The following is an 18,011-nucleotide window of genomic DNA, read 5'->3' as shown; positions in this document are numbered from 1 at the left end:
GCTGTCACATCTAACCCGGATGGATATTTGGTTTTAATGCAGATGAGAGCACTGAATCCAGCTTCACACAGATCAGAGCTGGTGATGGGTACCATGAGTTTTATGCTGCTTTCAAGACAACTTGGAAACTCTGGGGGGGGAAAAAATACAAGGTCAAATCATGACATCGGTGATCTTCAGGGCAGAAAGTCGGAGCTCTAGAAAGAGGCCAGAGTTCCCCGGTTGGACGATCGTTCAAATAGATTTTTTTTTTTTCCCCCAGTCAGAGCTCATTTCCGCCAACTTTCCAGTTGTTTTGAATGCGGCATTAATGCTCAGAGGGAGACGGCATCTAAATCAAATCAAATGTATTTATAAAGCCCTTCTTACATCAGCTGATATCTCAAAGTGCTGTACAGAAACCCAGCCTAAAACCCCAAACAGCAAGCAATGCAGGTGTAGAAGCACGGTGGCTAGGAAAAACTCCCTAGAAAGGCCAAAACCTAGGAAGAAACCTAGAGAGGAACCAGGCTATGAGGGGTGGCCAGTCCTCTTCTGGCTGTGCCGGGTGGAGATTATAACAGAACATGGCCAAGATGTTCAAATGTTCATAAATGACCAGCAGGGTCAAATAATAATAATCACAGTGGTTGTCGAGGGTGCAACAAGTCAGCACCTCAGGAGTAAATGTCAGTTGGCTTTTCATAGCCGATCATTGAGAGTATCTCTACCGCTCCTGCTGTCTCTAGAGAGTTGAAAACAGCAGGTCTGGGACAGGTAGCACGTCCGGTGAACAGGTCAGGGTTCCAGCAGGTCTGGAACCTAAACTCCTCCCTAGTGACCCTTTGAATGCGTTGTCTGCAGCATTCGAGTCACGTGTCAGAGCTCAATCAGCTGTTTTTTGATTTCATGTCAACTGAGCCAGGATCACAGTCAAAACGGATTTGGGAAGTAGGTCCCCGAAGTGCTCTGCCAAGCATTGGAGGTGAACACTTGTGTCAGACATTTTCTGATGCTGTTTTCTGTTAGAACAGCTGAGGGAAGGTGGCATGGTTCGCTATTTAAAAAAAATATATATATTTCCTCTCAATCCACCTGATTCGGTCACACATCTGTAGAATGTTTTTGTATTTCTCCTGCATGCTTGGTAAGGACAACACTTCCTCCTCATAATGCGAACCCTCCCCGATAACCACCAAGCATCGGTGTGAAATGGAAAATCGTCATGCTCTGATCCCGTATTTCCTCATAGTTTAGCAAAACAGGCGTGAGAGCAGTAGATGTAATTTGATGTAGTTTACAATCCAAGTTACCTGCTGCAGGTGCGTCTCTGAGTTCTGTGCTCAGCTCTTTTCCTCACCAGTTGCTCTGTGTATCATACAATGCGTCCGTATGACAGATGGAGACCCATTCATAACTAGTGTAGAGGCCTGCTCGCTGTCCCACCACAGAGACCCATTCATAACTAGTGTAGAGGCCTGCTCGCTGTCCCACCACAGATGGAGACCCATTCATAACTAGTGTAGAGGCCTGCTCGCTGTCCCACCACAGAGACCCATTCATAACTAGTGTAGAGGCCTGCGCGCTGTCCCACCACAGAGACCCATTCATAACTAGTGTAGAGGCCTGCTCGCTGTCCCACCACAGAGACCCATTCATAACTAGTGTAGAGGCCTGCTCGCTGTCCCACCACAGATGGAGACCCATTCATAACTAGTGTAGAGGCCTGCTCGCTGTCCCACCACAGAGACCCATTCATAACTAGTGTAGAGGCCTGCGCGCTGTCCCACCACAGAGACCCATTCATAACTAGTGTAGAGGCCTGCGCGCTGTCCCACCACAGAGACCCATTCATAACTAGTGTAGAGGCCTGCTCGCTGTCCCACCACAGAGACCCATTCATAACTAGTGTAGAGGCCTGCGCGCTGTCCCACCACAGAGACCCATTCATAACTAGTGTAGAGGCCTGCTCGCTGTCCCACCACAGATGGAGACCCATTCATAACTAGTGTAGAGGCCTGCTCGCTGTCCCACCACAGAGACCCATTCATAACTAGTGTAGAGGCCTGCTCGCTGTCTCACCACAGAGACCCATTCATAACTAGTGTAGAGGCCTGCTCGCTGTCCCACCACAGAGACCCATTCATAACTAGTGTAGAGGCCTGCTCGCTGTTTCACCACAGAGACCCATTCATAACTAGTGTAGAGGCCTGCTCGCTGTCCCACCACAGATGGAGACCCATTCATAACTAGTGTAGAGGCCTGCTCGCTGTCCCACCACAGAGACCCATTCATAACTAGTGTAGAGGCCTGCGCGCTGTCCCACCACAGAGACCCATTCATAACTAGTGTAGAGGCCTGCGCGCTGTCCCACCACAGAGACCCATTCATAACTAGTGTAGAGGCCTGCTCGCTGTCCCACCACAGAGACCCATTCATAACTAGTGTAGAGGCCTGCGCGCTGTCCCACCACAGAGACCCATTCATAACTAGTGTAGAGGCCTGCTCGCTGTCTCACCACAGAGGGAGACCCATTCATAACTAGTGTAGAGGCCTGCTCGCTGTCCCACCACAGAGACCCATTCATAACTAGTGTAGAGGCCTGCTCGCTGTCTCACCACAGATGGAGACCCATTCATAACTAGTGTAGAGGCCTGCTCGCTGTCCCACCACAGAGACCCATTCATAACTAGTGTAGAGGCCTGCTCGCTGTCCCACCACAGAGACCCATTCATAACTAGTGTAGAGGCCTGCTCGCTGTCCCACCACAGAGACCCATTCATAACTAGTGTAGAGGCCTGCTCGCTGTCCCACCACAGAGACCCATTCATAACTAGTGTAGAGGCCTGCTCGCTGTCTCACCACAGAGACCCATTCATAACTAGTGTAGAGGCCTGCTCGCTGTCCCACCACAGAGACCCATTCATAACTAGTGTAGAGGCCTGCTCGCTGTTTCACCACAGAGACCCATTCATAACTAGTGTAGAGGCCTGCTCGCTGTCCCACCACAGATGGAGACCCATTCATAACTAGTGTAGAGGCCTGCTCGCTGTTTCACCACAGATGGAGACCCATTCATAACTAGTGTAGAGGCCTGCTCGCTGTCCCACCACAGATGGAGACCCATTCATAACTAGTGTAGAGGCCTGCTCGCTGTCTCACCACAGAGACCCATTCATAACTAGTGTAGAGGCCTGCTCGCTGTCCCACCACAGAGACCCATTCATAACTAGTGTAGAGGCCTGCTCGCTGTCCCACCACAGAGACCCATTCATAACTAGTGTAGAGGCCTGCTCGCTGTCCCACCACAGAGACCCATTCATAACTAGTGTAGAGGCCTGCTCGCTGTCCCACCACAGATGGAGACCCATTCATAACTAGTGTAGAGGCCTGCTCGCTGTCCCACCACAGAGGGAGCCCCATTCATAACTAGTGTAGAGGCCTGCTCGCTGTCCCACCACAGAGACCCATTCATAACTAGTGTAGAGGCCTGCTCGCTGTCCCACCACAGAGACCCATTCATAACTAGTGTAGAGGCCTGCTCGCTGTCCCACCACAGAGACCCATTCATAACTAGTGTAGAGGCCTGCTCGCTGTCCCACCACAGAGACCCATTCATAACTAGTGTAGAGGCCTGCTCGCTGTCCCACCACAGATGGAGACCCATTCATAACTAGTGTAGAGGCCTGCTCGCTGTCCCACCACAGATGGAGCCCCATTCATAACTAGTGTAGAGGCCTGCTCGCTGTCCCACCACAGATGGAGACCCATTCATAACTAGTGTAGAGGCCTGCTCGCTGTCCCACCACAGAGACCCATTCATAACTAGTGTAGAGGCCTGCTCGCTGTTTCACCACAGAGACCCATTCATAACTAGTGTAGAGGCCTGCTTGCTGTTTCACCACAGAGACCCATTCATAACTAGTGTAGAGGCCTGCTCGCTGTCCCACCACAGATGGAGACCCATTCATAACTAGTGTAGAGGCCTGCTCGCTGTCCCACCACAGAGACCCATTCATAACTAGTGTAGAGGCCTGCTCGCTGTTTCACCACAGAGACCCATTCATAACTAGTGTAGAGGCCTGCTCGCTGTCCCACCACAGAGACCCATTCATAACTAGTGTAGAGGCCTGCTCGCTGTCCCACCACAGAGACCCATTCATAACTAGTGTAGAGGCCTGCTCGCTGTTTCACCACAGAGACCCATTCATAACTAGTGTAGAGGCCTGCTCGCTGTCCCACCACAGATGGAGACCCATTCATAACTAGTGTAGAGGCCTGCTCGCTGTCCCACCACAGAGACCCATTCATAACTAGTGTAGAGGCCTGCTCGCTGTCTCACCACAGAGGGAGCCCCATTCATAACTAGTGTAGAGGCCTGCTCGCTGTCCCACCACAGAGGGAGCCCCATTCATAACTAGTGTAGAGGCCTGCTCGCTGTCCCACCACAGAGGGAGCCCCATTCATAACTAGTGTAGAGGCCTGCTCGCTGTCCCACCACAGAGACCCATTCATAACTAGTGTAGAGGCCTGCTCGCTGTCCCACCACAGAGACCCATTCATAACTAGTGTAGAGGCCTGCTCGCTGTCCCACCACAGAGACCCATTCATAACTAGTGTAGAGGCCTGCTCGCTGTCCCACCACAGAGGGAGCCCCATCTCTGCAAAAGCCGACCATTCGATCCCATGGAATTATTTTTAATTTCTTTTCAGTATAGGCACACGTTTTTTGTTGTTGCTCGGGAACCGTGAGACGGAGCGTTATGTCCTCGGGAATCTCGTCCCCCGACCATGTAGAGAGAACAACAAAAAAATAAGTCACTGCATATGGGCATCTCAGCCCTCACAGATCAAATCTATTTATATAGCCCTTCTTACATCAGCTAATGTCACAAAGTGCTGTACAGAAACCCAGCCTAAAACCCCAAACAGCAAGTAATGCAGGTGTAGAAGCACGGTGGCTAGGAAAAGCTCCCTAGAAAGGCCAAAACCTAGGAAGAAACCTAGAGAGGAACCAGGCTATGAGGGGTGGCCAGTCCTCTTCTGGCTGTGCTGGGTGGAGATTAGAAACCTAGAGAGGAACCAGGCTATGAGGGGTGGCCAGTCCTCTTCTGGCTGTGCCGGGTGGAGATTATAACAGAACATGGCCAAGATGTTCAAATGTTCATAAATGACCAGCATGGTCAAATAATAATAATCATAGTAGTTGTCGAGGGTGCAACAAGTCAGTAACACAAGAGTAAATGTCAGTTGGCGTTCATCTAGCCTTCCCTGTGGCTCAGTTGGTAGAGCATGGTGTTTGCAACGCCAGCATGGTGTGTGTAACGCCAGGGTTGTGGGTTCGATTCCCACGGGGGGCCAGTACACACAAAAAATGTTTTTGCATGAAATGTATGCATTCACTACTGTAAGTCGCTCTGGATAAAAGCGTCTGCTAAAATGACTAAAATGTAAATGTAAAATCTATTTGGAGACCGTAAGCTGGGGAATGTTTGATTCGTTCAGTCCGTTTGCTCTTGATAGCTAGCAATAGCAATACATTGTTTTAGCAGCGTTCTCTGATTTTAAAAAGGTACTGACGTGAGTTTCTCTGCCTCCACACAGATTTCAACATATCAATTGCGATCGGTAATATTAGCGTCTGCTAATAGTGTGGTTTCATAGCTTGTCCCATCATCTAACAGCTCTCCGCTGAATTTGGTCTAATTTTAATTTAGATTAAGGTTAAACCACTGGATTAAGGTTAAACCACTGGATTAAGGTTAAACCACTGGATTAAGGTTAAACCACTGGATTAAGGTTAAACCACTGGATTAAGGTTAAACCACTGGATTAAGGTTAAACCACTGGATTAAGGTTAAACCACTGGATTAAGGTTAAACCACTGGATTAAGGTTAAACCACTGGATTAAGGTTAAACCACTGGATTAAGGTTAAACCACTGGATTAAGGTTAAACCACTGGATTAAGGTTAAACCACTGGATTAAGGTTAAACCACATTACAATGATTTAGAGATACGAAGATTATATACATGCAGTGCATTTCTAAAGTATTCAGACCCATTGACTTTTTTCAAATTTTCTTACATTACAGCCTTATTCTAAAATGGATTAAATTGTTTTACCCCTCATCAATCTACACATAATACCCCATAATGACGAAGCAAAAACAGGTTTTTGAGCGCTCAGGACTTCATCAAGGATCTCTCTGTACTTTTCTGTTCATCTTTCACTCGATCCTGACTAGTCTCCCAGTCCCTGCCGCTAAAAAACATCCCCATAGCATGAAGCTGCCACCACCATGCTTCACCGTAGGGATGGTGCCAGGTTTCCTCCAGATGTGACGCTTGGCATTCAGAGAATATTATGGACAATTCCTTTGACCTCATGGCTTGGTTTTTGCTCTGACATGCACTGTCGACTGTGGTACCTTATATAGACAGGTGTGTGCCTTTCCAAATCATGTCCAATCCATTGAATTTACCACAGGTGGACTCCAATCATGTTGTAGAAACATCTCAAGGATGATCAATGGAAACAGGATGCACCTGAGCTCAATTTACAGTCTCATAGCAAAGGGTCTGAATACTTATGTAAATAAGGTATATCTGTAATAAAAAAATAAAAAAGCAAATATGTCTAAACCTCTTTTTGCTTTGTCATTATTGGATATTGTGTGTAGATGAGGGGAAACAATAATGTAATCCATTTTAGACTAAGGCTGTAACGTAACAAAATGTGGGAAAGGGGATGGGTTCTGAATACTGAATGCTCTGTATGTGTGTGCTTTTTCCCAGGATTTTGGAAACTCCCACAACCCCATTTTCTTATCAGGTGACCCCCACATGGGGTTTGCGACCCCCTATTTTGTGAACCGCTGGTCTTAAACCTCTTTAACTCTCTCTCTTCCTCTCTCTCTCTCTCTCTCTCTCTCTCCAGACCACCTCTGCTCGCTGTCTGTCGGTGAACGAAGTGTTTATCTTCTGTGGCTGTGCAGATGGTACCGTCCGACTCTTCAGCCCTCAGAACCTTCATTACATTACCACCCTGCACCGGCCACACTGCCTGGGAGTGGACATCACACAGGGCCTTCAGCCAGGGTAAAGTATTGTCTGATTGGTCATTTGGTTGCGGGACATTACATGCATGATGTTTGTTTGTTTTTGTAATGCGTCACACAGAAAGAGGGACCGACGGAGGTTAACAGAGATGCTCAAGTGACACGCGTTACAGATGAAACAGACAGGAAGAGACATTTGTCCCTAGTGATACTCCTCATTACAGATCAGACAGGAAGAGACATTTGTCCCTAGTGATACTCCTCATTACAGATCAGACAGGAAGAGACATTTGTCCCTAGTGATACTCCTCATTACAGATCAGACAGGAAGAGACATTTGTCCCTAGTGATACTCCTCATTACAGATGAAACACAGACAGGAGTTGACGATCGGGTGAATCAGGAAACTGAAGCTCAGAGTTCTTGAGTTAGTCGTATGAACAGTGGATGGTTCAGTAATTGGAGCCCGTTAAGAATGAAAGCACTGCAAGGTCAATCCAACGTCTGCATTGACCGTGAAGAATTTACGGCCGTATGACCTCTGCAGAAGTCCGGGCATTCATACTTCTCGCGTTTCGCAGAGTAGCGCAGGGCAGTTATGAAGTAAGTTGTCAAGGAAGTGAGTTTTATTTTTTTATACAAGACCTCCCGCCCTCCACCGACCATCAACCAATCATGTAAATGCGGAGCTATACGGAGCCCTCTGCGTTGTTAAAACGTTTGCGAGGCTCACAGCGATGGAGTACAGAGCTCAATTTGACATCTGCATGCGTCCGGAGGCTCCACCTTCCATACGGATTCTCCGACCCACGTTTTCGGATCAGGCATACATTACATACGACAGTCCTGGTGTCTGGACACCAGAGAAGCATGACGATATCGGTCTGCTTTTTAGATCGGATTAGAATAATGTATTGTTGTGTTTTTCTTCTCCTGACTCCTTACAGGCATCTGTTTGTTGTTGACCCCAAGGCAGAATACCCAGACACCTTAGCCTTGACCTTTGACCCTGTAACCTGTCACCTGACCTGTGTGTACAACGACCACAGCGTGTATGTTTGGGACGTCCGTGACATCAAGAATGTCGGGAAGGTCTACTCTGCTCTCTACCACAGCGGCTGTGTCTGGAGTCTAGAGGTGTGTGTGTGTGTGTGTGTGTGTGTGTGCTGACTTTGTTGTTGAGACTCAGCTTCAATACAGGTATTTTCTGTATCATATGGATGGAGACAATTGTAGCCTCGCTACTGTATGTAGCCTGTTTTTTTTACTGTTTTGTTCACCTAATACCTTTTTTTGCACTATTGGTTAGAGCCTGTAAGTCAGCATTTCACTGTGAGGTCTACTACACCTGTTGTATTCAGCATTTCACAGTAAGGTCTACTACACCTGTTGTATTCAGCATTTCACTGTGAGGTCTACTACACCTGTTGTATTCAGCATTTCACTGTGAGGTCTACTACACCTGTTGTATTCAGCATTTCACTGTGAGGTCTACTACACCTGTTGTATTCAGCATTTCACTGTAAGGTCTACTACACCTGTTGTATTCAGCATTTCACTGTGAGGTCTACTACACCTGTTGTATTCAGCATTTCACTGTGAGGTCTACTACACCTGTTGTATTCAGCATTTCACTGTGAGGTCTACTACACCTGTTGTATTCAGCATTTCACTGTGAGGTCTACTACACCTGTTGTATTCAGCATTTCACTGTGAGGTCTACCTACACCTGTTGTATTCAGCATTTCACTGTGAGGTCTACTACACCTGTTGTATTCAGCATTTCACTGTGAGGTCTACTACACCTGTTGTATTCAGCATTTCACCGTGAGGTCTACTACACCTGTTGTATTCAGCATTTCACTGTGAGGTCTACTACACCTGTTGTATTCAGCATTTCACTGTAAGGTCTACTACACCTGTTGTATTCAGCATTTCACTGTAAGGTCTACTACACCTGTTGTATTCAGCATTTCACTGTGAGGTCTACTACACCTGTTGTATTCAGCATTTCACTGTGAGGTCTACTACACCTGTTGTATTCAGCATTTCACTGTAAGGTCTACTACACCTGTTGTATTCAGCATTTCACTGTGAGGTCTACTACACCTGTTGTATTCAGCATTTCACTGTGAGGTCTACTACACCTGTTGTATTCAGCATCTCACTGTGAGGTCTACTACACCTGTTGTATTCAGCATTTCACTGTAAGGTCTACTACACCTGTTGTACTCAGCATTTCACTGTGAGGTCTACACCTGTTGTATTCAGCATTTCACTGTGAGGTCTACTACACCTGTTGTATTCAGCATTTCACTGTGAGGTCTACTACACCTGTTGTATTCAGCATTTCACCGTAAGGTCTACTACACCTGTTGTACTCAGCATTTCACTGTGAGGTCTACACCTGTTGTATTCAGCATTTCACTGTGAGGTCTACACCTGTTGTATTCAGCATTTCACTGTGAGGTCTACTACACCTGTTGTATTCAGCATTTCACTGTAAGGTCTACTACACCTGTTGTATTCAGCATTTCACTGTAAGGTCTACTACACCTGTTGTATTCAGCATTTCACTGTGAGGTCTACTACACCTGTTGTATTCAGCATTTCACTGTGAGGTCTACTACACCTGTTGTATTCAGCATTTCACTGTGAGGTCTACTACACCTGTTGTATTCAGCATTTCACTGTGAGGTCTACTACACCTGTTGTATTCAGCATTTCACTGTGAGGTCTACTACACCTGTTGTATTCAGCATTTCACTGTAAGGTCTACTACACCTGTTGTATTGAGCATTTCACTGTGAGGTCTACTACACCTGTTGTATTCAGCATTTCACTGTGAGGTCTACTACACCTGTTGTATTCAGCATTTCACTGTAAGGTCTACTACACCTGTTGTATTCAGCATTTCACTGTGAGGTCTACTACACCTGTTGTATTCAGCATTTCACTGTGAGGTCTACTACACCTGTTGTATTCAGCATTTCACTGTAAGGTCTACTACACCTGTTGTATTCAGCATTTCACTGTAAGGTCTACTACACCTGTTGTATTCAGCATTTCACTGTGAGGTCTACACCTGTTGTATTCAGCATTTCACTGTGAGGTCTACTACACCTGTTGTATTCAGCATTTCACTGTAAGGTCTACTACACCTGTTGTATTCAGCATTTCACTGTGAGGTCTACTACACCTGTTGTATTCAGCATTTCACTGTGAGGTCTACTACACCTGTTGTATTCAGCATTTCTCCGTGAGGTCTACTACACCTGTTGTATTCAGCATTTCACTGTGAGGTCTACTACACCTGTTGTATTCAGCATTTCACTGTGAGGTCTACTACACCTGTTGTATTCAGCATTTCACTGTGAGGTCTACTACACCTGTTGTATTCAGCATTTCACTGTAAGGTCTACTACACCTGTTGTATTCAGCATTTCACTGTGAGGTCTACTACACCTGTTGTATTCAGCATTTCACTGTAAGGTCTACACCTGTTGTATTCAGCATTTCACTGTGAGGTCTACTACACCTGTTGTATTCAGCATTTCACTGTGAGGTCTACTACACCTGTTGTATTCAGCATTTCACTGTAAGGTCTACTACACCTGTTGTATTCAGCATTTCACTGTGAGGTCTACTACACCTGTTGTATTCAGCATTTCACTGTGAGGTCTACTACACCTGTTGTATTCAGCATTTCACTGTGAGGTCTACCTACACCTGTTGTATTCAGCATTTCACTGTGAGGTCTACTACACCTGTTGTATTCGGCCCACGTGACTAAACTTTGATTTGATTTGGAATTGCGCTATGCTTCTGCCCATTTACAAAAGTTACAAAATGCAAGGCTACTTCCTGGAAAATGGCGCATCACTTTCCTAGCGTATCACTGTTTAATAATTTTTTTTAATTTAGACATACCCTGACATGGATCTGTCCCGTTCCTGTCTGCCCCCTGGATCTTTCCTCACCTGCTCTTCAGACAACACCATCCGGCTGTGGCACAGCGACCCGGGTCTGGTGCAGGGAACCAGCTCCGTCCGTAACCTCTACAGCCACGTGAGTCTCACTGCAACCCGGCCAGGACCTCCGTCCAAACCGGCCAACGTTGTGGCATTGTTCAATCAGAGTCTTGGTTTACAAATGACTACCCACACTTACTGGTTCTGTCTGTCCGTCTGTCTGTCTGTCCGTGTGCTGGTTCAGGATCTGTTGAGGATTGTGTACGTGGGGGAAAACACCCAGCATCTTCAGACGGAGGGGGAGAGAGGAGAGGGAGGCGGAATGGACGCTAAGTCAGGGATCAGAGTCCTGGGCATCAGTCCTGATGGACAACACCTGGCAGCTGGAGACCGCAACGGAAACGTACAGTAAGCACGCGCACACACACACACACACACACAGTCAACATGACCACTGAGATATCATGTGTTCTGCTGTCCAGTATATTCGGTCTACAGTTCATGGATCAGCTGCAGAAGATTGAAGCCCACGATTCTGAGGTGCTGTGTCTGGAGTTCTCCCCTGCAGAGACGGGTGAGTTCTGACTCGACGGGGGTCTGGGGGACGGGTTCTGACCCGACGGGGGTCTGGGGGACGGGTTCTGACCCGACGGGGGTCTGGGGGACGGGTTCTGACCCGACGGGGGGGCGGGTTCTGACCCGATGCCAACGCCATTTCCCGCGTAATTGATTTTACAAACACAAAGATCCTGCATGTAGTAACAGACTATCTGTCTGCATTTATACAGTCGTACCGACACTTCCTGTTTCCTTCACAGCTGTCATTTAATTTGTGTTTGTATATACGGTATGACGGTGGATGGAAATGTGGTTCGTGTTTTTACGGTGAATGTGTTTTGAGTTTCAGGTCTTCACCTGCTGGCGTCGGCCAGTCGAGACCGTCTGATCCACATCTTCAACATGGAGAAGAACTACAGTCTGGAGCAAACTGTCTATGACCACTCTGCCTCCATAACAGCTATCAAGTTCACTGGTGCACGCACACACACACACACACACACACACACACACACACACACACGGAGAACACACACACACCCGAACACACACACACACACACACACACACACACGATCACACACACACTATGAGAAGGAGCCAAAACCCAATCAGACAACATGTACTATGGGGGGCTGGGGAAGAGACGTCTAACTAGGGATTTGTGTCCTCCCGTTTCCTGTGTGTTGTAGGTGTCAGCCCAGAGGTCCTCATGGTGAGCTGTGGTGCTGATAAGAGTATCTACTTCCGCACTGCTGAACAGGTGAACCTCTATTTACCCTCGACCCTCTCTATATAATATATACCCTCTCTATTTACCCTCGACCCTCTCTATATAATATATACCCTCTCTATTTACCCTCTATTTAATATATACCCTCTCTATTTACCCTCGACCCTCTCTATATAATATATACCCTCTCTATTTACCCTCGACCCTCTCTATATAATATATACCCTCTCTATTTACCCTCGACCCTCTCTATATAATATATACCCTCTCTATTTACCCTCGACCCTCTCTATATAATATATACCCTCTATTTACCCTCGACCCTCTCTATATAATATATACCCTCTCTATTTACCCTCGACCCTCTCTATATAATATATACCCTCTCTATTTACCCTCGACCCTCTCTATATAATATATACCCTCTCTATTTACCCTCGACCCTCTCTATATAATATATACCCTCTATTTACCCTCGACCCTCTCTATATAATATATACCCTCTCTATTTACCCTCGACCCTCTCTATATAATATATACCCTCTCTATTTACCCTCGACCCTCTCTATATAATATATACCCTCTATTTACCCTCGACCCTCTCTATATAATATATACCCTCTATTTACCCTCGACCCTCTCTATATAATATATACCCTCTCTATTTACCCTCGACCCTCTCTACATAATATATACCTTCTATTTACCCTCGACCCTCTCTATATAATATATACCCTCTCTATTTACCCTCGACCCTCTCTATATAATATATACCCTCTATTTACCCTCTTCATATACCGTAAATTCCGGACTATAAGCCGCAATTTTTTCCCCAGGCTTTGAACCTCGCGGCTTAAACGATGACGCGGCTAATATATGGATTTTTCCCGCTTTCAATTAAAAAAAACACATTCTGTGACGTGCTCAGTTTTTTGCCGGCATGAAGCTTTCATTAGACCAATGAAATTGCCGAACGGGTTAAGGTCAAACAACTTTTTTGTTTACTGTTTAGATTAAATCGAGCGCTCTCAAACTTCCCATCATTCTGATTACGGTAGTCATTTTGTCACCCTCATCATGGCAAAGACACGGAGAAATGCATATGATGCAGCTTTCAAGTTGAAGGCGATTGATCTGGCTGTTGGAAAAGGAAATAGAGCTGCTGCACGGGAGCTTGGTCTTAATGAGTCGATGATAAGACGTTGGAAACAGCAGCGTGAGGAATTGACTCAGTGCAAAAAGACAACTAAAGCTTACTGCTAATTTTTATTTTTGTTACAAGCCGTGTTTCGTTAAAGCCTATTTATTTTTGTTACAAGCCGTGTTTCGTTAAAGCCTATTTATTTTTGTTACAAGCCGTGTTTCGTTAAAGCCTATTTATTTTTTGTTACAAGCTGTGTTTCGTTAAAGCCTATTTATTTTTGTTACAAGCCGTGTTTCGTTAAAGCCTGTGTGAAGTTCATTTGTTTCAATGTACCAGTAGGCACCTGCGGCTTATAGACATGTGCGGCTTATATTCAGGTGCGCTTAATAGTCCGGAAATTACGGCAATATATACCCTCTGTTTTTACCCTCTATCTATATAATATATAGTCTGAATGGTCATATACCCCTCTCTCTCTATATATATATAACATACCGCTCTCTATATATAATATATAGTCTGAATGGTCATATACCCCTCTCTCTATATATATATAACATACCCCTCTCTATATATAATATATAGTCTGAATGGTCATATACCCCTCTCTCTATATATAGATCTATCTATCTATCTATCTATCTATCTATCTATCTATCTATCTATCTATCTATCTATCTATCTATCTATCTATCTATCTATCTATCTATCTATCTATCTATCTATCTATCTATCTATCTATCTATAATATACCCCTCTCTATATATATATATATATAATATACCCCTCTCTCTCTATAATATATAGTCTGAATGGTGATATACCCTCTCTATATATATATAATATATAGTCTGAATGGTCATATACCCCTCTCTCTCTATCTATCTATCTATCTATCTATCTATCTATCTATCTATCTATCTATCTATCTATCTATCTATCTATCTATCTATCTATCTATCTATCTATCTATCTATCTATAATATACCCCTCTCTATATATAAATATATATATATATATAATATACCCCTCTCTCTCTATATATATATATAATATACCCCTCTCTCTCTATAATATATAGTCTGAATGGTAATATACCCTCTCTATATATATATAATATATAGTCTGAATGGTCATATACCCCTCTCTCTATATATATATAATATACCCCTCTCTATATATAATATATAGTCTGAATGGTGATATACCCTCTCTATATATATATAATATATAGTCTGAATGGTCATATACCCCTCTCTCTCTATATATATAATATACCCCTCTCTATATATAATATATAGTCTGAATGGTCATATACCCCTCTCTCTATATATATAACATACCCCTCTCTATATATAATATATAGTCTGAATGGTCATATACCCCTCTCTCTCTATATATAGATCTATCTATCTATCTATCATATACCCCTCTCTCTCTATATATAAATATATATATATAATATACCCCTCTCTCTCTATATATATAATATACCCCTCTCTATATATAATATATAGTCTGAATGGTCAAATTAAAATGTATAGAAATGCATTCAAGTTGGAATTGCAGCATTAACCCACCTGTCTCCCCTCCCTCTGTCTCCCTCCAGTCTTCGGAGGGGCTGAACTTTGCCCGTAGTCACCACGTAGTGGAGAAGACCACTCTGTATGATATGGACCTGGACGCTACTCACACACACACCGCCATCGCCTGCCAAGACAGGAATATCAGGTACACACACACACACCGCCATCGCCTGCCAGGACAGGAATATCAGGTATCAAATCAAATCAAATTTATTTTTATATAGCCCTTCGTACATCAGCTGATATTCTCAAAGTGCTGTACAGAAACCCAGCCTAAAACCCCAAACAGCAAGCAAAGCATGTGAAAGAAGCACGGTGGCTAGGAAAAACTCCCTAGGAAAAACTCCCTAGAAAGGCCAAAAACCTAGGAAGAAACCTAGAGAGGAACCAGGCTATGAGGGGTGGCCAGTCCTCTTCTGGCTGTGCAGGGTGGATATTATAACAGAACATGGCCAAGATGTTCAAATGTTCATAAATGACCAGCATGGTCAAATAATAATAATCATAGTAGTTGTCGAGGGTGCAACAAGCACGTCCGGTGAACAGGTCAGGGTTCCATAGCCGCAGGCAGAACAGTTGAAACTGGAGCAGCAGCACGGCCAGGTGGACTGGGGACAGCAAGGAGTCATCATACCAGGTAGTCCTGAGGCATGGTCCTAGGGCTCAGGTCCTCCGAGAGAAAGACAGAAAGAGAGAAAGAGAGAATTGGAGAGAGCATATTTAAATACACACAGGACACCGGATAAGACAAGAGAAATACTCCAGATGTAACAGACTGACCCTAGCCCCCCGACACACACACACACCGCCATCGCCTGCCAGGACAGGAATATCAGGTACACACACACACACACCGCCATCGCCTGCCAGGACCAGAACATTTTAGAAATGTACCTGATGTTTTTCCCAACATGCATTGGGTGCGTAACCTGATTAGGGGCGTCCACCCACGGTGCTCAGAATGACAGAAATCACCTTTTACATTGTGGTTATTCATCTTACACAGAACATGTAAGTCCAGGATGCAACGACGTGTTTCCTTACTTTGCACTTTGAATATGTTACAGTAACTGTCCACAAGACCAGTAACAAACAGCAACATCACCAGCCAATTCATAGGCAACTTGTCACTATCTAGTTTGGGGAAGTACATTTTTCACCATTTTAAAATGAACCTTTTTTAAAATGAAGCATTCCCATGCATCATCACATTTGTAGACTTATGTAAAATAGTCATAATTTATGCTAATAATAGAACTCAATTACTGTTAGCAAAATAGACTGTTCAATGCATGTTTGAGTCCTTGTAGGGTAGAGGCCTGGGCTGTAGGTTTCTGAGTCCTTGTAGGGTAGAGGCCTGGGCTGTAGGTTTCTGAGTCCTTGTAGGGTAGAGGCCTGGGCTGTAGCGTAGAGGCCTGGGCTGTAGCGTAGAGGCCTGGGCTGTAGGGTAGAGGCCTGGGCTGTAGGTTTCTGAGTCCTTGTAGGGTAGAGGCCTGGGCTGTAGGTTTCTGAGTCCTTGTAGCGTAGAGGCCTGGGCTGTAGGGTAGAGGACTGGGCTGTAGGTTTCCGAGTCCTTGTGGCGTAGAGGCCTGGGCTGTAGGTTTCCGAGTCCTTGTAGGGTAGAGGCCTGGGCTGTAGGTTTCCGCGTCCTTGTAGGGTAGAGGCCTGGGCTGTAGGTTTCCGCGTCCTTGTAGCGTAGAGGCCTGGGCTGTAGGTTTCTGAGTCCTTGTAGGGTAGAGGCCTGGGCTGTAGGTTTCTGAGTCCTTGTAGGGTAGAGGCCTGGGCTGTAGGGTAGAGGCCTGGGCTGCAGGTTTCTGAGTCCTTGTAGGGTAGAGGCCTGGGCTGTAGGGTAGAGGCCTGGGCTGCAGGTTTCTGAGTCCTTGTAGGGTAGAGGCCTGGGCTGTAGGGTAGAGGCCTGGGCTGCAGGTTTCTGAGTCCTTGTAGGGTAGAGGCCTGGGCTGTAGGGTAGAGGCCTGGGCTGTAGGGTAGAGGCCTGGGCTGTAGGGTAGAGGCCTGGGCTGTAGGGTAGAGGCCTGGGCTGTAGGGTAGAGGCCTGGGCTGTAGGGTAGAGGCCTGGGCTGTAGGGTAGAGGCCTGGGCTGTAGGGTAGAGGCCTGGGCTGCAGGTTTCTGAGTCCTTGTAGGGTAGAGGCCTGGGCTGTAGGGTAGAGGCCTGGGCTGTAGGTTTCTGAGTCCTTGTAGGGTAGAGGCCTGGGCTGTAGGTTTCTGAGTCCTTGTGGCGTAGAGGCCTGGGCTGTAGGTTTCTGAGTCCTTGTAGGGTAGAGGCCTGGGCTGTAGGTTTCTGAGTCCTTGTAGCGTAGAGGCCTGGGCTGTAGCGTAGAGGCCTGGGCTGTAGCGTAGAGGCCTGGGCTGTAGCGTAGAGGCCTGGGCTGTAGCGTAGAGGCCTGGGCTGTAGCGTAGAGGCCTGGGCTGTAGCGTAGAGGCCTGGGCTGTAGCGTAGAGGCCTGGGCTGTAGCGTAGAGGCCTGGGCTGTAGCGTAGAGGCCTGGGCTGTAGCGTAGAGGCCTGGGCTGTAGCGTAGAGGCCTGGGCTGTAGCGTAGAGGCCTGGGCTGTAGGTTTCTGAGTCCTTGTAGCGTAGAGGCCTGGGCTGTAGCGTAGAGGCCTGGGCTGTAGCGTAGAGGCCTGGGCTGTAGCGTAGAGGCCTGGGCTGTAGCGTAGAGGCCTGGGCTGTAGTTTATATCAGATATGTTCCTTTTTGCACAGGATAAACACATTTCATGTAATTCTACTACACTTTGACTGGAGACATTAGCAGAATATTTTGATAGAATAAATTGCAGGGTAACATACTCTGCTGACACTGACAAACAACCAATAAAAACAATGTTGTCCATATAATAGACCAATGAGAAGGAGAGACACTGATGTTGTCCATATAGTGGACCAATGAGAAGGAGAGACACTATGATGTTGTCCATATAATAGACCAATGAGAAGGAGAGACACTAAAATAACATGAC

General features: G+C 45.9%; 1 protein-coding gene across 2 annotated transcripts in view; it reads left to right on the top strand.

The window, feature by feature from the left end:
• The window catches only part of wdr62 (WD repeat domain 62), a 60,998-nt gene that overhangs the window by 10,025 nt on the left and 32,962 nt on the right, over positions 1 to 18,011 (top strand). For both annotated transcript variants that reach the window (XM_014215448.2, XM_014215449.2), the window contains exons 8-15: positions 6,920 to 7,080; positions 7,988 to 8,177; positions 10,965 to 11,108; positions 11,256 to 11,419; positions 11,494 to 11,585; positions 11,919 to 12,044; positions 12,262 to 12,332; positions 15,056 to 15,177. In XM_014215448.2, coding sequence (XP_014070923.2) covers positions 6,920 to 7,080; positions 7,988 to 8,177; positions 10,965 to 11,108; positions 11,256 to 11,419; positions 11,494 to 11,585; positions 11,919 to 12,044; positions 12,262 to 12,332; positions 15,056 to 15,177 — 1,070 coding nt within the window. The remainder of the gene's footprint in view (positions 1 to 6,919; positions 7,081 to 7,987; positions 8,178 to 10,964; positions 11,109 to 11,255; positions 11,420 to 11,493; positions 11,586 to 11,918; positions 12,045 to 12,261; positions 12,333 to 15,055; positions 15,178 to 18,011) is intronic.

Source organism: Salmo salar, chromosome ssa09 (genome assembly GCF_905237065.1).
Source record: "Salmo salar chromosome ssa09, Ssal_v3.1, whole genome shotgun sequence".
Lineage (NCBI taxonomy): Eukaryota > Metazoa > Chordata > Actinopteri > Salmoniformes > Salmonidae > Salmo > Salmo salar.
This window is presented reverse-complemented; position numbering and strand designations above follow the sequence as displayed.